At 55.2% G+C, this 17,338-nt stretch overlaps 1 protein-coding gene across 1 annotated transcript in view; it reads right to left on the bottom strand.

Moving 5' to 3' along the window:
- The window catches only part of KIRREL3 (kirre like nephrin family adhesion molecule 3), a 143,528-nt gene that overhangs the window by 7,226 nt on the left and 118,964 nt on the right, over positions 1 to 17,338 (bottom strand). Inside the window, exons 10-15 of the mRNA XM_050911061.1 lie at positions 16,268 to 16,394; positions 10,355 to 10,455; positions 10,055 to 10,253; positions 8,852 to 8,887; positions 5,614 to 5,721; positions 1,384 to 1,493 (exon numbers count right to left, since the gene is read on the bottom strand). Of these exons, the coding sequence (XP_050767018.1) occupies positions 1,384 to 1,493; positions 5,614 to 5,721; positions 8,852 to 8,887; positions 10,055 to 10,253; positions 10,355 to 10,455; positions 16,268 to 16,394 (681 nt within the window). The remainder of the gene's footprint in view (positions 1 to 1,383; positions 1,494 to 5,613; positions 5,722 to 8,851; positions 8,888 to 10,054; positions 10,254 to 10,354; positions 10,456 to 16,267; positions 16,395 to 17,338) is intronic.

The following is a 17,338-nucleotide window of genomic DNA, read 5'->3' as shown; positions in this document are numbered from 1 at the left end:
GGCAGTGGTAAACGTTCCTTGTGCGTCTCCTCCGCTGAGGCTTCGTGCGTGCTTCCAGCTTGGCGGTTAAAGGTCTTGAGTGGCATTTGGGCTGATCTCAGCCCCTCCTTCGGAAGCCAGATCCGGGCTTGGCACTGTTGATCACTGTACAGATGGTGGTACCGGGTCCTCTGGAGAGGAACCTCCTCATTCCCCTTCATCTCAGCAGATTGCTCCAAACCCGAGTCCCAGCCTCCTCTGTCCTTCCACCCAGCGAAGCCTTTGCAAATCCCGCTGTGGATTTGCAGACTCCTCGGGGCAAAGCCCTACTGGGAACGAAGGGTCTTGCACAGAAACCTCAGCGGGGCTGGGATAACATGCCAGATCTCCATCTCCTCCTGCCTTCTTATTTCGAGGCTCCCTTGCTGTGTACGTGCACCGGCAGACATGGATTCTGCCCACCCTACGATGCTCAGCCTTGCCTTTCCACCGGTAATTCATTGAACAGCTTTCGCAGGCGGGGCATACCGATGCTTACAAGTGCTGCCCAAAAAACGGAGGGTTAGAGCAGGAAAAAAAAACCACCCAGCAGCCTAGAAAGCAGCCTCCAGCCTCTTCAATCCCTTCTCCCTTTCCTATCTGCTCTTTTCTCTCACCTTTTACGGCCACTCGCCTTTCTTTGCCTTTTGTTTGGCTTCTATTTGTCACCTACGACATGACACCGGCAAGCAAAAGCAAAGCTAAATTGGGGCTGAGACATGGAGAACGGCAGCGACACCAGCGAGAGGAGCAGCCCGCAGCCAGGCTGCAAGGATGCGCCGGTCCACGGGCTGAAGCTGAATTTCCTGGGATCTCAAGCATCAGCATCTTGCCCTGCCCGTGTCGTTTGGTCCCCTCGGGCAAAGGTGACCTCCTCAGGAAGGTGACAGCTCCCAGGTTATTGCAGACCCGGGTCCAGGCTGGCCCCACACCCCCGCCGTTAGCAATCTGCAACCAACTGTGTGCACATACGTTATTTTTGCCCACATAACTCTCTAAAGCGCGTCCAGGAGAGCGCAGTTCTCGCTGGCTGATTAGCTTATTATTATATCGTGCTCACCTATTGCGTGTCTACTTGCAGTTTGCAGCTCTTTCCCCCCATGAGGTGGCAAATTTGCTTTGCAATTAGCCTGGTGGGCAGCTGGGCTACCGCAATAAACCTCTCGCAGCTCTCCCTCCTCATTAGCAAAGTTTCACTCGAGGAGCTTTTATGGCAGGAGAATGTGTATCTCAAGAGCAAGATTTTTGGAAGAGCGTCTTAGCCTTGAGTGGGGATTACGGCACTGAACTACATGTGCCTGGGCTCGTTATCATCAAACGCTTACCCAGAGTAATTGCTGACGGGGAGAAGAAGTAAATCCTTACCATCAGCTGCTTGATGGTTGGGTGCTCCTCCGTCTCCCTGCCTGAGGCCGGCTCCTTGTGTACGATCTCCACGCGGATATCGTTCTTGGCAGAAACCACACCTTTGAGATCTGGGCAAAGAGCGAGACGGAGAAGGGGTTAGTCGAAGGCAATCGTGGAGCATCCTCAGGGACCCAAGTGATTGCTGAGAATGTCCAGCAGCACCGGGGAAAATTAACCCTGGCTCAGCAAGCGCATCCGAGCACCGGGGGAGCAGTATTTGCATTGCCGTAAGGTACGGGCACGTGAAACCTTCACCTCCAGGGAGCTCCGATTTCTATTTTAATTCCTTTGGGAGCTTGCTTAGTCTCTGCCAAACTCATGGTGCTATTAACAGGGGCCGGGCTGCATCAGGACTGCTCGAACAGAAGGTGGGCTGTTTGTCCACACCGCTGATCTACAGCGTCTGCTCGGGGAGCACGTGAAATACTGCTCCCGAGGGACGTACCAGCTCTTCCCTGGCGCTGGGAAGCCCCTGAGAAAAGCCTTCCCCAGGTTCGGGCTGCAGATACATACGGAAAAGGCCAAGTAATGAACAAAGACGTAGCCAGGGCTTTGGGAACAACAAAATCATCCCTGGCTGTTGCTCCAAGCAGCCTGCTTTCATGCAGGGCAGAGAGAAACACTTCTGGAGAGACTCTCTGCCTTCCCTGAAGGTGTCAGGCGTGCTTTGAAGAAGTCACTTTAGCAAAATTAAACCAAAGACACCGAGCAGCAGGAGCAGAAACGGCCGCGCAAATCCGAGATGAAAAGCAGAGATGGATGCAAATCTGAACAGCGAGATCTAAACAGCTCCCAGCTTTGAAGCCGGGCTTCAGCCTCTGATCTGGCTCTCACCTCCCAGGACGGCTGCGCCAACCCTCCCGGACCCAAAACCGCCTTGAACCGCTGGGCTCATCAGATCTACCTCCAGCCGAAGGAACCAGCAGCGCCCTGCCAAGCCAGGACTGCGCTCGGGCTCGGTCCAGCAAAGGCTGGACCACGCAGGAGGAGACGGTGATTTTATCTGTAACCCAAACGGAATCACGCAACCGAGACCGGCTTGAAGCTCCAGCCTTGAATTAATCCATCTCAGCGTCCCGTGCCCTCCATATCTGCAGCCCTGCTGTCACCCACAGACGTCTCCAAGTCTCAGGGTGCAAGGCAAAGGGTTTCGCTGGGAAGCTACTGCTGCTCGTTCTTTTTTTTTTTTGTCTTGCTGGGACCACGTTCCTGGTGCCAGAGCCTCCATCTCTAATCACAAGGAGAAGCTAATTACTGTCTTGCACATCCTCTCCCAGGAGTGTTCCCCCTTAAATAACTCTGGGCCGTTAAGTCACTGAAGATACAACAACAGATGCGCAGTAAAGTCTTTTTTTTTTTTCTTTTCCAGAGCCTCCAGGCTCGGTGTGTCTGCACCCAGTGCATTTTTTTTTTGCTGCATCTCCCCAAAGCAAGGCCAGGAATCGCCTCCCCCCACCCCGTGCCATTAGTTGCGGTCGGCGGCCGGTTGCAGCCATCAGGAGATGCCTTCTCCAGAGTTTCTGCTGGGTCACCTTGTCCCCTCCGCCAGGAGCCGTGCGGAGCCGTCCCCACAGCCTGCCGACGGGTTTTGTTTGCAGGCTGTTGTTTTAAATGATGCAACAACGCTCCGGTATTTGTCCTGGGAGAGGAATCTGCAGTCATTCTGGTAGGAAATGAGTCCCTCCCCTGATATCCAAGTGCTCTGCTGGTCCCATCACTCCTGAGCTGATCTCTGTAATACCTCTGCTGCTTTCACACTGCTAATCATGACGAAAGTCCTTTCCTCACCTTCTCAGCCTGGTGTTTCTACCTTCCTAACGCTCACCTGCTGCTGGAGATAGCGGCCGCAGCACCCAGTTTGCCTTAGCACCTGCAAAACTGGGATAAAAGCCCTTCGCCCTGGACAGCCGAGTCCTCCCCTGCAGGGTTTTACACCGTGAGTGTCACTCGGGGGCTGGTTTAGCTGCTGATGCTCCCACCTCCCCCAAAAACGAAGGAGGGACCCTGTTTTGGCAGCTCCAAGCGGCTTTTGGAGCCACGTGATGGGCGACCAAGCAGCCCCACTGCCACCAGCACCCTCTGCTCCCTTCACGAATCTCAGGCTGGGGAACCCCACCTGCACCCCGGATTTGCTTCCAATGCACCATGGCATCCCGCTCCTCTCGAGCGGCAGCCGCGGCGAGCACCCGGCAAAGCATCTGTTACCGAGCTGGCATCCCCGGTTGGGTCCGGCTCTCCGGAAAAGGTTGAGCTGTTCCTCCTCCTGTTTCACTTTGGGGAGGGGATCTTTGCTGATCTCTTGGATGACCTCTTCCTGCTCATTTGCTCTGATCCCAAAGCAAAGTAGGACAGAAGCCCTGTGGGAAGCACAGGGACCCGTGCTCTGGTCCGGGGATGCTGCAGACCTTTCCCCAGGACACGGCAACCAGGGACTCCACAGCATCCTACGCTGCGGGAGGTGCCGAAGAACAGCAGCGGTGCGGGGAGCACGCTGGGAAGATGCCCAGACCCAGCAGCTCGTTGCATATAGGAGATCAAAAAGTCCTTTCTAAGTGGGACAGCACTGGAAACACAGCGGAGGAAAGGGACTTAAACCACTGCCATGCCACCACGTCCCCAGTACCCTCTTCCCTGTATGTATCCTCCCAGCCCTGACGAGGAAAATGCCTCTTATTCCTGATGGACCACTGGGAATCCAAGGGATGAATCACCCAAGGCATTTGGGTGGGATGGGGTTGTCCCCTCCTGGAAGGACAAGCCCTGCTTTTTGCCCCAAAGACCTGCCCATCCTCTGCACGCTTCCAGCTTGTGAGGGACTCTAAAACCTGGCACTTGCACACCGCGTCTTTGATCTCTCGTCATGGCATTAGCGTTAAATCGTATGTCCTGTAAAGAACCCCGCACCATCTGGTTACATCAAACAAGAGGAAGATAACGAACCGCATGCTCTTCCCTGCTCCGAAGGACGTGGCGTGGGGCAAGCACGGCCGATTACGTCCGACCATTGACACGGTAACACGGCTTGGCCCCTTTCTTCAGGCGCTCGAATCGTCCATCACTGCTGAATGATCTCCGCAACATTGAATTGGCCTGGTCTTGCGTCCTGTCTACCAACAATCCTTCCCCAAAAAGCAAGATTAATGACTGCCTCCCATTTAATTCGTTAATATTTGCTAATGGAGGCTGCAAGAGTTCAAAAAAACAGGGGATAAAACAGGGAGAGGCATCATTATCGCTCTTAAAATTAAACACATTTCTGCCGCGGGAGGCTGTGCATTCATACCCAAATCCAGGAGAAGCCTGGTGTCTTTGATTGCTTTGCAAATGATCAAGAGGGGGAAAAAATAAGAAGAAAAGAAAAACAACTGGGTTTTCTGGCACACACACAGAGAGCTTGGCATCCCGGCATCCACACCACGCGTCTCCTGAGCCTGGAGCACCGTCGAGCATCTCCTCTTCTCCCCCGTGGCCTGAGATGCTCCAGACAATCACGTTCTTCTCCCTCCTGGTTTGATGCCTTTTCATTTAGCCAACAATCCTCCTTTCATTTCCCGGTGTCTTTTTAATGAGGCAACACGATGCCACGCTGTTTACCCCTCCTTCTCCTCTACCTGCGTCTCTAATGTCGCTTTAACTTGTATTCCCACCGCAGCCAGGCTTCAAAACCCACATGTCCCACGTAAAACCCCTCAGCTGGCTGTAATTTCCCACTAGGAAATATGCATTTTATGTCCAGAAAAATGGAATTAAACCAGAAGCAGAACAGAGAGCACAAACGGAGGAGGGTTTTTAGGCACCGACGTGGCACGGTGAGGATGCTTTTCCCTCTTGGACATCAGGATTTCTCCAAGGGAGGGATTAAGAGCAGGTCACTTTGCAATCCCTTTGCCCCCAGGACACCCCTGTATGCCTCCCGAGCTGCCTGTGCTGCTAACGGGGATTGGCGTTTTACCCTGGCATGTTTTTCCACGTGCTCCAAAACCCTTTCCTTTTTCCCGCAGGGCTACCGTTCCCAGCCAAGTGGCGCTGAACATTTGGTAGCCCAACACGAGGAGCAGATTGTGCTGGTGCCGTGTCAGTAAATTCAGCCTCTAATTTCTGCGTGACCCACTCTATCTTCGCCCCCCACCAAGGTTTTAGCCCCAACCCTGCCCGAAGGGATGCAGCGGGGCCGGGGGAGACACTTACTCCTCTGGGAGCGGGCGCAGCAGAAGGCGACGATGGTGGCCATCAACACCAGGAACGCCACGCCGGCCCCCACGGCCACTCCGATGATCACCGCCATCGGCACCGACTCTGCAAGAGGAAGGAGAGGGAGCATGAAGCCGGGATGAAGGTCGGAGAGGTGGCTTTTCCGCAAGGGACCCACCCCCGGCTACTGGAAAGCGGCTCGGTGATGAGCCTGGGGAGGGTTTTGGGGCCAAATGGACCTCCTTCCCCGCTCCCTCGTCCCTGCGTGGGTGACGCCGGCACGGGCTGCCCGTGGGACACTGGTGCGCGCTGCAATTTGTGCAAGCCCTGATCTCTCTGTGCCTCAGTTTCCCCCGGGACGGAGAGAAGAGGAGGGAGCCAGAAGAGCAGGTTAACAACTGCTCTCGATAGCACCCTGCGGGTTAATGAATGAGTATCTCTAAAGGATGAACAGTGCAAAAGAAGACGGCGTGTTAATATTATTAAGAAAGAGAAATGGCATCCGAGCAGGCTGGGAGAGAGGTGAGAGCCGGGATGGAGGGATGGAGTCGGGCACCGAGCCTGCCTGCCAGAGGCAGTAGCTCAGCTGTCTTAGCAGGGGCTGTTAAGTATATATGGATGAATTAACCCAAGAGCCATCATTCACAGCCTCTGCCTGTTTTATATCCCAATCTCCTGCCTTCTCCCTTGGCTTATCAACTCTGTCATCCTTCCCCGACAGCCCTGAGGGTGCTACAAGGACTGGGACAGGAGGGACGGCCCGTGCTGGGGATGAGGGCTGCGGGGAGGGGATGTGCGGGCTGGGGTCTGCAGAGGCAGCCCCGGAGGAGCGGAGCCTGCCGCAGAGCAGGGGTTACCCGCTCGCGTCCTTCTGCCTACAATAACTTTGTAGTTGGGTTCCCGGCGGGGATTTCAGACCGCGGCTCAGCCAGCAAAGCTGATTTATTTGCGCAGATCCAGGCAGCAGCTTGCGAGGTGCGGGGAGGGTGGAATATGAAATCACATTTATGGTGAGAGGGTCAGATTTGCAGCCCAAGAGCCTTGTTATCTCCCTGCTCAGTTCTTCCTGTCCCTCACAGCACAGCTCCTACTTAACGGCGAGCGTTGGGTTGGTGCCTGCTCTCTGGATTATTGCCAGGCAGCAACAGGCAGCCCTCCCACAGGCAGGACACCAAAGCTGTGGGGACCACAAATTGCCTTCGTTGGCTGGGATGATAAACTGCATCCCGAAGACCCTCTCCCCAAAAGCCGCAGACATCTATAGGTACCCATTCTTGTTCTTTCTAAGCACCCCGTAGGCTCTTGTGAACCCACAGTGGGCCAAAAGAGGGGTGACCCTTTCCAGGATGGCCGGCCGAGCCCGGTGAGTGTGTCCTCACTGCTTTCCTGGACACCTCCAACGCGTGTTTTCTCCTTGGAACCCCTGCCTGGGGGAATTTAGGGAAAAATGGATGCAGAGAGGTGGTCCTCTTTCCTCCTCACCTGTGCAGGTGGGGGACGTGAATGCTGCTGGACCATGGGGACACATGGGTGATCTAGCTGAGAAGCAAAGCCCGGCAGCCTGATGGCTGCCACTTGACTGGGTGATAAGGAAACCATTTCTCGTGGTCCACTGGTGCGGAGCTGGTGTTGACCACGAATTTCATCCTGGACCTGAGATCACAGATCCTGCCTGTGCCTTTCAGCCTTCCTAAGGGGCACATATCCTTACTGGTGGGACTGGAGGGGGGAGTCGTAATTCCACCAGAGCTTCCCCCTGTAGTCAGCAAAGGGTTTCTTCATTGTTATCTAATCCCAGCTGGGACAGGGGAGTTATAAAGCCACTTCATGTTACCCTTTAGCAGTGGCCGTGGGGCCTCATGGGTCTTGAGCCCTACTTTGAGAACTGCAGGGTGATAAAAAAATGGTGCTGGTTGAGTTTAGCCTCTTCTGCTCACATTTGATGTAAAAAGAGCCTTTAATCTTCCCCGCTTAGCTTGTTGTTTCAAGTGATTCGGTTGGTGGTTTATACTGGTGTTTTTCAGTTTCTGGCTTGCTCATGAATTTTCTGCCTGGGTCCGCTGGTCCCTTGGTGTGTCACTTGTCACTCGAGCTGGGCCACTGGTGACGTGACTCATGCGGCACTGAGTAGACCGCTGAGAATGCTCACCATGCTGATGCAAGAATTCCCCTGGGGCCTCTGGTGAAAAGGCAAGGCCCCTCGAGTGCCCCGCAGCCTCGAGCTGGAGCTCCGGCAGCAGATGCTGGAGCTGGTTCCAGCTGCACCAAGGAGCTCATCTTAAAACCAGCATCCTCCAACACACCAGCTGAGCCACAGCAAGGAGAAACTGGGATTTTCTTCTCCGGGTGGCCTGAGGGCCACCTGCTAAGCAGTGTTCCTGCCAACGGTGGTAACTCATCATGGGATTTTTCTGGCTCTCCCAGGGGAATATGGAGCAAAAGGGTGAGGAGACAGGAGCCTGGGGTCCCTGGGAGTGATTGCTGGCTCTCAGCTTTTTGGGAGCGGGATCTGCAATGCAGAGCTGAGCGAGAAGCAGGTAGTGATGGTGATGAAGATGATGGAGAATCATGCAGGGAACAGGGTGGGGAAAGTGCCGGGGGCTCTCCTGGGCTGAAAAAAAAGGTAACTGCAAAAGGGCAGTGACAGGAACCAGCGTCTGGGATGGTAAACCGTGTCCCAAAGACAAGGGCGAGCTGACGAGGAGCAGTTTGCCGGCTACGTGCTCCCCCATGAACCCTGCTCTGGTGCAGAGGATGAGGAAGGCACAAGGGCAGCACATCTGCCCAAATATCCATTCAGCCCTGCTCTGGCTGTGCTGGATGCTGGCTAGCACTCTCACAAGATGCTGAGACAAGCCGATGTCTGCAAATGACCCTGGAAACTTGTACTTCTCCCTCTTTTTTGCCCCATAATAGCACTTAAGTGGTCCCTTTTGCAGCAGTTTAAAACGCGGCTGCGTAATATCATCCTCCTCTCCGTGGCTGGGGAGCTGGGGCACAGAAAGGCAGGGTTGGTTTGCAGAGCGGGTCAGTGGCAGAGCGGAGACCAGACCGCTCCAGCTTCCCAGTCCGTGCCCCAGTCACTGCCCTGCAGCTTTCCTACGCCCCTTCCTACCCTGCCCTGCCCTGCCCGGCCCTGCCTGCCCTGCCAGAAAGCTGCCGGGCCAGGAGGAGGACGCCGGGTCCTCAGGTGTGGGGACAATTCACATTCACCGTCAGCTCATGATTTCCATACCTGCTTGAATACCAGCTCCTGATTTCATTTCCGTACCTGTTTGAAAATAAAGCAAGTGTCCACAGCCTTGCACAGCCCAAGCGCACACGTCAGTCTTCCTGAGCGCTCAGCCCTCTGCTCCGCTTTCTGCTCCGAGCGCAGGGATGTCCCCATGAAGGGGATGTCCTCTGCCACCCTACGGCATCCTCAGCCACCCTACGGTGTCCCCCTGCCCAGGGCAGGGATGTCCCCTTGCATCGCCTAAGCAGGGACGCTCGGATCTCGGATGCGGAGCTGGCTGTGGACTTGGATGCTGCGTTGCCGGCTCCGACCTGGCTCGGCTGCCTGGCCACCCTCTGCCGGGACCCAGGCTTGCCGCTGAGCGCTCCCGCTGACTGGCAGACGACCTGGAAAAACCACTGGCTCTGTTTGCATTGGAAGAAGCCCAAGGCTAATTTTAAGGGGTTCATTTAGCTCTGATTTAATCTGGACGGCAGCCTTGCCTATAAATCACGACTTAATGAGAACAATCCACCTGCCTGCCCTGGCATTTAATAAAATAGAAGAGAACTGGAGTCCCTCCAGGAGCTAAGGGTTCCTCACAAAAGCCGTCTCCTTCCCTTGCTATGGAGAGCCCCGAGAGTGGAAATCCCCTGGCCATCCCCTGAGAATTGCTCGAGGTGCCTTCGAGGCTGGGTGGGTAAGCCCAGCCCTGCAAAACACGTGCTGGCATCGTGGCTGGTGGCTGGGGCGGAGGGTTGCCACCAGCCCAAATGCCTTCCTCCCGCTCGCTCCCATCACCGCGGAGCAGTGGGGTCTGGTAGGAGCCGCCGTTCCTGTTTCTCCAAGGCTATAAAGGATCCTCCAGCCTGCGGCAGTGGCATCGCTTTGTGCCGCGGGGCAGGGAGCGAGGGGTGCGGGATCGGCCCGTGCCCTCCAACTTCAGCAGGACAGGCAAAATGGGGCAATACGGTATCAAGCAGAGACTTTGCAGAGCTTGTCCCACCTCCTGACCCTCTGCCAGGACCAAGTACCCTAAGGATGCGATCCTACAGCTAGCACGGCTGGAGCATTTTCACCATTCTTTCCTAATCTCCTCTTTGACATCCCAAGAGTTTTTCTGAGCACCTCCTGCCTCTCACAGCATCTCCCCGCTCTTACAGCCCGGCCAGGTGCTAATTCCCGCTGCCCAACAGCCCCCACCGGCTCCGCAGCGACGCTCACCTTGCTCTTTGAGCCGGATGATCTCCGTGTCGGAGCCGAAACTGTTCCAGGCAGTGCAGTTGTAAATGGTTTGGAAATCGGCCCGGACGATGTTGCTGATGGTCAGCGTGGAGATAACGCCCTCGTCCGTGCTGACCGTCTCCACCGTGTAGCGCCCGGAGGTCCCAGACTCCAGGACGTTCTCCTTCCAGGACCAAGCCTGCCAAGCAAGAGAAGGGTCAGCCTGGGGCAGGTTTGCCTACCGCAGGGCACCCTAAAAGTGTGCAAGGCACCCACCATGCCCCACGGGATGCTACTCACAATTCGGTCTGGCGGCGGGGTGCTGCGGATGAAGCACTTGATCTGCCCTTTCTGGCCGTGCAGGGCGTGCTGCGTCTGGGTGCTGGAGATGATGGGTGGCCCTGCAAGAGAGAGGAGAGGGCTGCTGGCATCTCGCACGGGTGGCTGCAATGCAAGGTACCGGTGGCAATGGTGGGGGGTGTCAGCAGAGCCACAGAGGGACATCGGGGTCCCCCTTTGAGGGGGAGGGATGGAGCAACAGCTCCCTTGCCTCCTGTGATGCAGAGGGAAACAGAGTCGGGGCTTGGCTTTTTGCTGGTTTTCCGCAAAGCCCCCACAAAGCACCAGGGTCTCCCCATCTCTGCTCCCACATCCCTGGGCGTGGGCGATTGGACGGTGACCAAGCCACCCTGTGGAAACCTCCGTGGTGAACCTGGCCTTGGAGAAGGGCTGTTTGCTCCAGAAGCAAAGCAAGAGCCCAGCCCACCTGGAACACCTCTTCCGCGCTCTCCTGGCTTTGTTAAGCAACCCTTCCGCTAATTGCTCCCCAGGGGCTTAAGGAAGCGGTAGGAGGGCAGAAGGAGGCACTGACGGGCAGCTGCTACCTGCAAGCCACCATCAGTGACCCGCAATCAGCCTGCCCGATGCGGTGGAGAAACTTCTGCCGGAAAAACCTTGAGACCCCATCAGCTGGGCTCTCCTGCGCCATTCGGATGCCGAAAGGAGCCCAGCCTGGCTGGGAAAGGCTCTCCCTGAGCGATACGAGGCCGAATGCATCGGCTGAGCCGGCTTGTGAAGGGAAATGTCCTTGTCCTGCCTTGGTGGACATCCTGAAGACACGGTTGGGAGAAAAGGAGTTGGAGAGGAGAGCATGGCTTGGTGGGATCAGCACGTCCCCCACTCTTCCAACAGCCCTGCGGGGAGGACCTCCCCCTGAGGAGGGGATCACCCCAAGGGAGCAGCACAAGAGCTGGGATCCTAATTGCTGTTTATTAGCCTCCTTAATTAAAGCAGATTTGCATTTCTATGAGTGGCTTGCTGCTGCCAGAAAAGAAAACAGCAACAAGCCGGGCTGCAGGCAGGCAGGCAGGCAGCGCAGGGCAGGGAGAGGGAGGAGGCAGGGGCTGGCAGATGTCCCCCTGCCCCAGCTCGGCTATTTCGGATGTTCACTCTGGGTTGTCGCTCCTGGTTTTGAGTCCGTCACTGGGTTTGTCAGAAAATACAGCCTTGTCATCATGCCCACCCACGCACGTGCGTGCGGAGCGATGTGCAAACACGCTGCAAACACCACCGGGCTCCGTACTGGCCGTGCAAAGTGGAAGAGCTGCAACAGGAGTTGCTACGAGAGGCCAACAGACTGCTGGGGACAACCTCAGCTGGGTCTTGAGGCCAGGTCTCTGGGATGGTTGGAGTGGGAGAGCTTGCTGTGCTCGTCCCCTCTCCCATCGATCGATCCTTTGTGGATTTGAGAAACGTTTCCCATTTTTTTCCCTCCCCTGCAGCTGATGTGTTCCTTTAAGAAAAGTCTCAGGGATTTGGGGTAAAGTGGGGAGAAGCAGATTCGCCTGGGTATTCCTGACTGATTCTCATCCAAATTGCCCACTTATGAATTTGCAGAATGCACAAAAATGTACCGAAATGCTAAATCCTTCACTCTGGTGCGTTCATACATACGGTTGCCTATTGAAATTATCCCAGTAACACCTTCCTGCACCAAACTTTCACACTCCCCAAACACTTCCCACCCAGACACAGCCCTATCCTTCCTTCCCGATGATGTTCCAAGGTGAATCAGCACAGTGAAGTGCACTTCACTGACCAGCGACCAGACACATGGGTCTGGCAGCTCAGGAAATTACTGCTGAAAGTGAGCCGCCATCAAAATTGGTAATAGCAGGAGCTGTGCTGAAGGAGAAGGTCAGGACTTGTTTTGATGTAATGGTCACAGCTGTATGTTAGTGGAAAAGACAAAAAAAAAAGACATTTTGGTGTGCTTTTCTGCCCAAATGCTCTTCTTCAAGATGTCCTTCTAGGCACGCTCCCAAGGTGTGCATTCTCATTTATCCATCACTGAAAGCCCATCTTTCAGAAGTGCTGGCCGGGGTCTCAGGAGACTTCGGTTGATTCCTTGCTTTGCCTCCCTTCAGGAGGATGCAAGCGGCACCTTGCCTTCGTGAAATAGCTCTTTGCCAGCATGCCCAAGGTGGCAACGTCAGCTAGCCTTGGCCTTCGCTCCCCATGTCTGGTGCAAGAGCAGAACCATGCCAACAGCCAAGTGTGACGGGCAGATGGCCTGAAACGTGTGCTGGGGCTCTTTCCTCCTGGACGGGACCCGCGATGGGAACCTGTTTGGTCCCCTCATCCTCCAAGGGTGGCACAAAGCATGCAGGATGAGCTTCTTGGCTAGCTAAACATGTGCTAGGTGATCCTCCTGCTCGCCTGCCCTGATCACTGCTGAATCCAAAGCCAACAGAGGCAAGAGCAGCGATGGGATCTGTAGCCCAGGCCTAAATAATAATAAAAAAAAGCCATCTTCTTTCTATTTCAACAGTTGTATGTTACTTATAAATTCTGGAAGCGCTCCAAGACTGGGTGACGCTAGAGAAAAATGGCTTAATAATCATTAAAAGGATCATTTTCCCCAAGGCGAGTGGATTTTAAATGGCACAAATGCCAACGGCTTTAGGTTTTATTATGGCTTCAGGAGTTCAGAGTCGAAGGCTTATCATCATGATAATAGCGTATGACTAAAGACCATTTGTGAGATGAACATGCCCAGAAATAATAGCATGAAGTTGCAGCCTCTTCACATTTGAGGCCGGTGTTTGATTCTCCACCAGGCTCTGGCTCCTTATGAAAGCTGCCAATCTCCGGCTTGGCATTCAGCACTAAGTGTGAGACAGCCCACAGGCAGGAAAAAAGCTTTAAACAATGTTGCTATGGATATAAATGATGGAGCTATTGGTTGCGGTTATTTTTAGCGCGTCAGTGCCAATTTATTTGTGCGGTCCTGGCGGCTCGCACAAAAGAGAAGGCAGCTTGCTGACTCGGGAGCCTTGGAGGAATGAAAGGATGGCCTCCACTTCTCCAGCCTGCTTGAGTCCATCTGAACCTTGCCTCCCATGCCCTCCCAACGTTGGAAACGGTTTGGCAGGAGAGTTTGGTTTAACTCCTTGCTTCCTGCAGAAGTCCCGGGCTGGCTCGTGCCGCCTGCTATTGCAAGGGACCATCCCAAGGTCCCCCATCCACAAGCAGTGGTGGAGACACGCTTCGTGAAGTCCTCAACAGGCTGCTGCAGGCATGAGCTGAGGGGACACCATGATGTTCTCCTGGCCAGGCAGTGTGGCAGGTCAGCCCCTGCTGGGCTCCCAGCTCTCTGGCAGGCTTGGCTTGCTTGTCGGGGTGAATCCCAGGCAAATTAAATCCTGAATTAGCCACCCGGGGTTGTCCAGCTCTTCTAACAAAGCCTTTCTTGCAGAGCAAGATGGGCAGGGGTGGTGGTCCCTGCTTAGCAGCCCCCGCCAAGCCCGGACGATGCATCGATGGACCGTACTGCAGGCAATCCTGCTGTGAAGGTGATCTTGGGGTGCTTCTCCTGCCGGGGTGGGAGCTTCAACCAGGCTTGTGTGCAGTCAGGAGCACTGAGAGGCTTTGGCTCATGCAGGGGCCATAAATCCGACTGCTGCTGATTTATGATGGCACCAACAGTTCCTCGCTTCCTTCTTGCCTCTGCTGCTCCGGCCCTGCCAAACGCTGCTCATCTGCATAATCCTCCTTCCCATTAACCAGACTCTGAATCATATCTGCTTCCTTTCAGGCTGGTGGCCTCGCGCTCCGGCACGGGGATGGGCTGCCAACCCCTCTCTGCGACTGCAGACCTGGCTGTCAGTGGGGAGGGCAGCGAGACCCGATGGCAGCGAGGGCAGGAGGATGCTCTCCCACCCCAGCATCGTGCTGCCACGATTTCTGACTGTTTCGAGAGTGGATGGGCCGCTGCAGGCAGGATTGCAGGCTCAGGCTGGGTCGGATGAAGATCCCTCAGTCGGGGTCCCTGCGCTTTCGGTGGGATGGGTCAGCCCCTTCGAAGCCCGCGCGCACCGATCCGAGTCTATGCAGCTAGCCCAGAGCAGGCACTTCTAAATGCCTAGCTTTACTGGGACGAATCCCAGCCCACGGAGAAAGGCACCTGGTAATACCAAGACAATTGTATCACCCTCTGGATTGGAAATCACTTGAAAATATGAGGTGTTCAACTTCCCTCTCAAATTACAGCAGAAAAGACTTTCAGCAGAATTCATTAGCTGGATTAGACACACCGTGCCGTGCTCCCAGAGCTGGAGAGCTGCTCCGGCTGCAGGACGGGCTGCCAAGCCCCAGTGCTTGGTGGATGTCGGACCTGGGGACGCTGCTCTGGGGCTTGCCCACCTTGGTTCTCCTAGCTTGGAGGGCCAGGAGACCATCTCGACCTGGAGGTGTGGGATTCTCCCTTGGTGTAGGATCCAATGCCTGTGATGGCGTGGCCCAACGTTGTCACCTTGGGGTTGCACCAAACCCCAGCGGTGGAGCCCCCCAGCAGCACATCCTAGCGGGATGGGATGCTGCAGGCAGTCGGCTCCCGGGAGATGCTCAAAGCTGAGCAGCGAACCTCACGGCACGGATTTCATTTGCTCCTCCGTCAGCTCTGCAAGGCGAAAAGCTTACGCTGCAAAACTCTTGAGAGAGGCTTTTCCATGCCGCACGCTGCAAGCAGCCCTGAGCCTGCCGAGCGCTTTGCTCTGCGTTCAAGGCGGCTGCGTGCCTGGTAGGTGTCAGGAAAGGAGCAGGTTCTTTGTGTGTGCTAATTTGTTGCTTTGTTTTCCATGAGCTACTTTAATTGTAATTAAAACCCAGCAGCCGCCGGGGAAGGAGCATGCAGGTGCCGAGGAGCTGAGTCGAAGTCAAGGGAGTGGTTAGTTTTCAGTCCCCTGCTGCGTTGCCCTTGGCTTCCCTTTCTAGCATTATAGAATCACAGAATAGTTTGGGTTGGAAGGGACCTTTAAAAGTCCCCTAGTCCAACGCCCCTGCAATAAGCAGGGACATCTTCCACTAGATCAGGTTGCTCAGAGCCCCGTCCAACCTGACTGTGAATGTTTCCAGGGATGGGGCATCACCCATCTGCATTATCTGCATTTAAAATTAACGCTTGCCGCCGCCTGTGCTGCTTCCCCGCTTATTTTCTTCTCTTTGTGACAGTGAGCAGGGACCGAAGCCTGCCAGTTTGCCATGCAGGTGAGAGACAATACAAAATTCATACTCTATTTATACCATTTGCAGCTTGCCTGGCTCTTTCCCTTCCATATTTCGGCTGAAATTTGTTATCGGCTGCTGTGGAGTCCCGGCCAGGTCATCATTAAACTCCAGGGCTCTGAGTGAGGGTCCGGGCCGCATCCTGACACTGTGCTGGGTGAGCCCCAAGCAGCCGTGAAGGAGCTACGTAGCACTGCTGCCTCTCACAGGTATCCTCACGCGGGCTCTGAGAGAGTGATTAGGCTGCTGGTCTCGGATCCAGGCTCAATTCCCAGCTCTCTGGCTGTACAACAGAGACAACAGTGCTCTCCGACCTTGCAAGGGTTTTGCAAGATAAATTTATTAAAAGATTTAAAGATGCCAGCTCCCAGCTACTCAATAAACCCCTGTTGATAATAAGGAACCAAGCGGGTCTTAGATAACGTTGGGTTTTTTTCGCTTTAACCCATGCATCTCCAGGCAAATGAATGCAAAATCCAATTTACTCGCATTGCCTGCAGGGCAGGACCCTCCCTGATCCAACTGTGGGTGGGATTTGCTCTGCAAGCAAATATCCGAGGGGATAATTCGGCAACGCGAGCTGCCAGAGCAACAGCAACAAAGCAATGAGACGGCAGGATGGAATAGCAATAGGAGAGCAAGAGGTACCGTTGACGGTGAGCGTCACCTCCCGTTCCCCCGCGCCGACCCGCGGGACCACGGCTCGGCACACGTATTTCCCAGCGTCTTCCTGGCGGACGGACTTCAGGGTCAGCTTGTTCTCGTTGCTCAAGACCTGGAAAAGAGGCGGGAGTTGCTTTCAGGAGGGGCGATGCAACGTAGAACACGAGACATGTTACAAGCTCCAGGGCAGCCCCGAGAAAATGAAGCAGATGAGCCCAAAGTCTTAAGTGGCATGGAAATATCACTTATTGCTGTTGACCAAGGAATAAAGAAACGACCCAGTTTTGGGGGGGAAATGTAGGTCCTGTTCCTATTCATTTGAATTTTTACGAACACCAGTTTTGCAAGAAGTTCAAGACACAAGAGAAAAACGTTGGTGGCTGCAGTGACACAACGGCCTTGTAACCCGGAGCAGAAAAGCCATCGAGAGAACCACGCTCCACACGTGCACTTCCACCTTCGCGGGTGCAGGGGAGGCTGCCAGGATTGATTCGGGGATTTCAGACCCAGAAGTGGTGGGAGACCAACCTGGAGAGCTGGCAGCCCCTGGGGAACCGGGTCTGGATAGCCGGGGAAATCTCAGCTGCTTTTGGCAAGCCCTCCCTACGGAGCGGCTGCAACGTGGCTATCAGCCACGCTGCCCTCCTGCCCGGCAGTGCAATTAGCAGCTTTATTAAACCTTGAAAATTGCTGAAGCAGAGGGATCCAGCTGAGGCTGTCAGCAGAATCCCGGCACTGGTGGTATTTAAAAAACCGTGGCGGGTCTAAAACAAAGAGCGGCTTTCGGAGCAATGCGTTTCCGTGCTGGAAACGCGTGCCTGGGGGCTAATTCCTCCCGGTTGCCCTTGCCTCTCTCCCCCAGGATTTTGCAGGCTGGAGCCAGCCCATCACCTCTCCTCCTTCCAGCACCCGCTTGCTTGGTGAGCCCCCGGCTCTGCTGGTTGCTGCTCCCACAGCTGATGCCTCTGGGAACGGGTGTTCATGCAAAGCCCTGAGCGGTGGTTGGACATGGATCTGGGTCTCCCTGTAGCAAGAAGATGGGGGTCTCACCCCTAA

This window comes from Gymnogyps californianus, chromosome 25, assembly GCF_018139145.2.
Source record: "Gymnogyps californianus isolate 813 chromosome 25, ASM1813914v2, whole genome shotgun sequence".
Taxonomy (NCBI): domain Eukaryota; kingdom Metazoa; phylum Chordata; class Aves; order Accipitriformes; family Cathartidae; genus Gymnogyps; species Gymnogyps californianus.
This window is presented reverse-complemented; position numbering and strand designations above follow the sequence as displayed.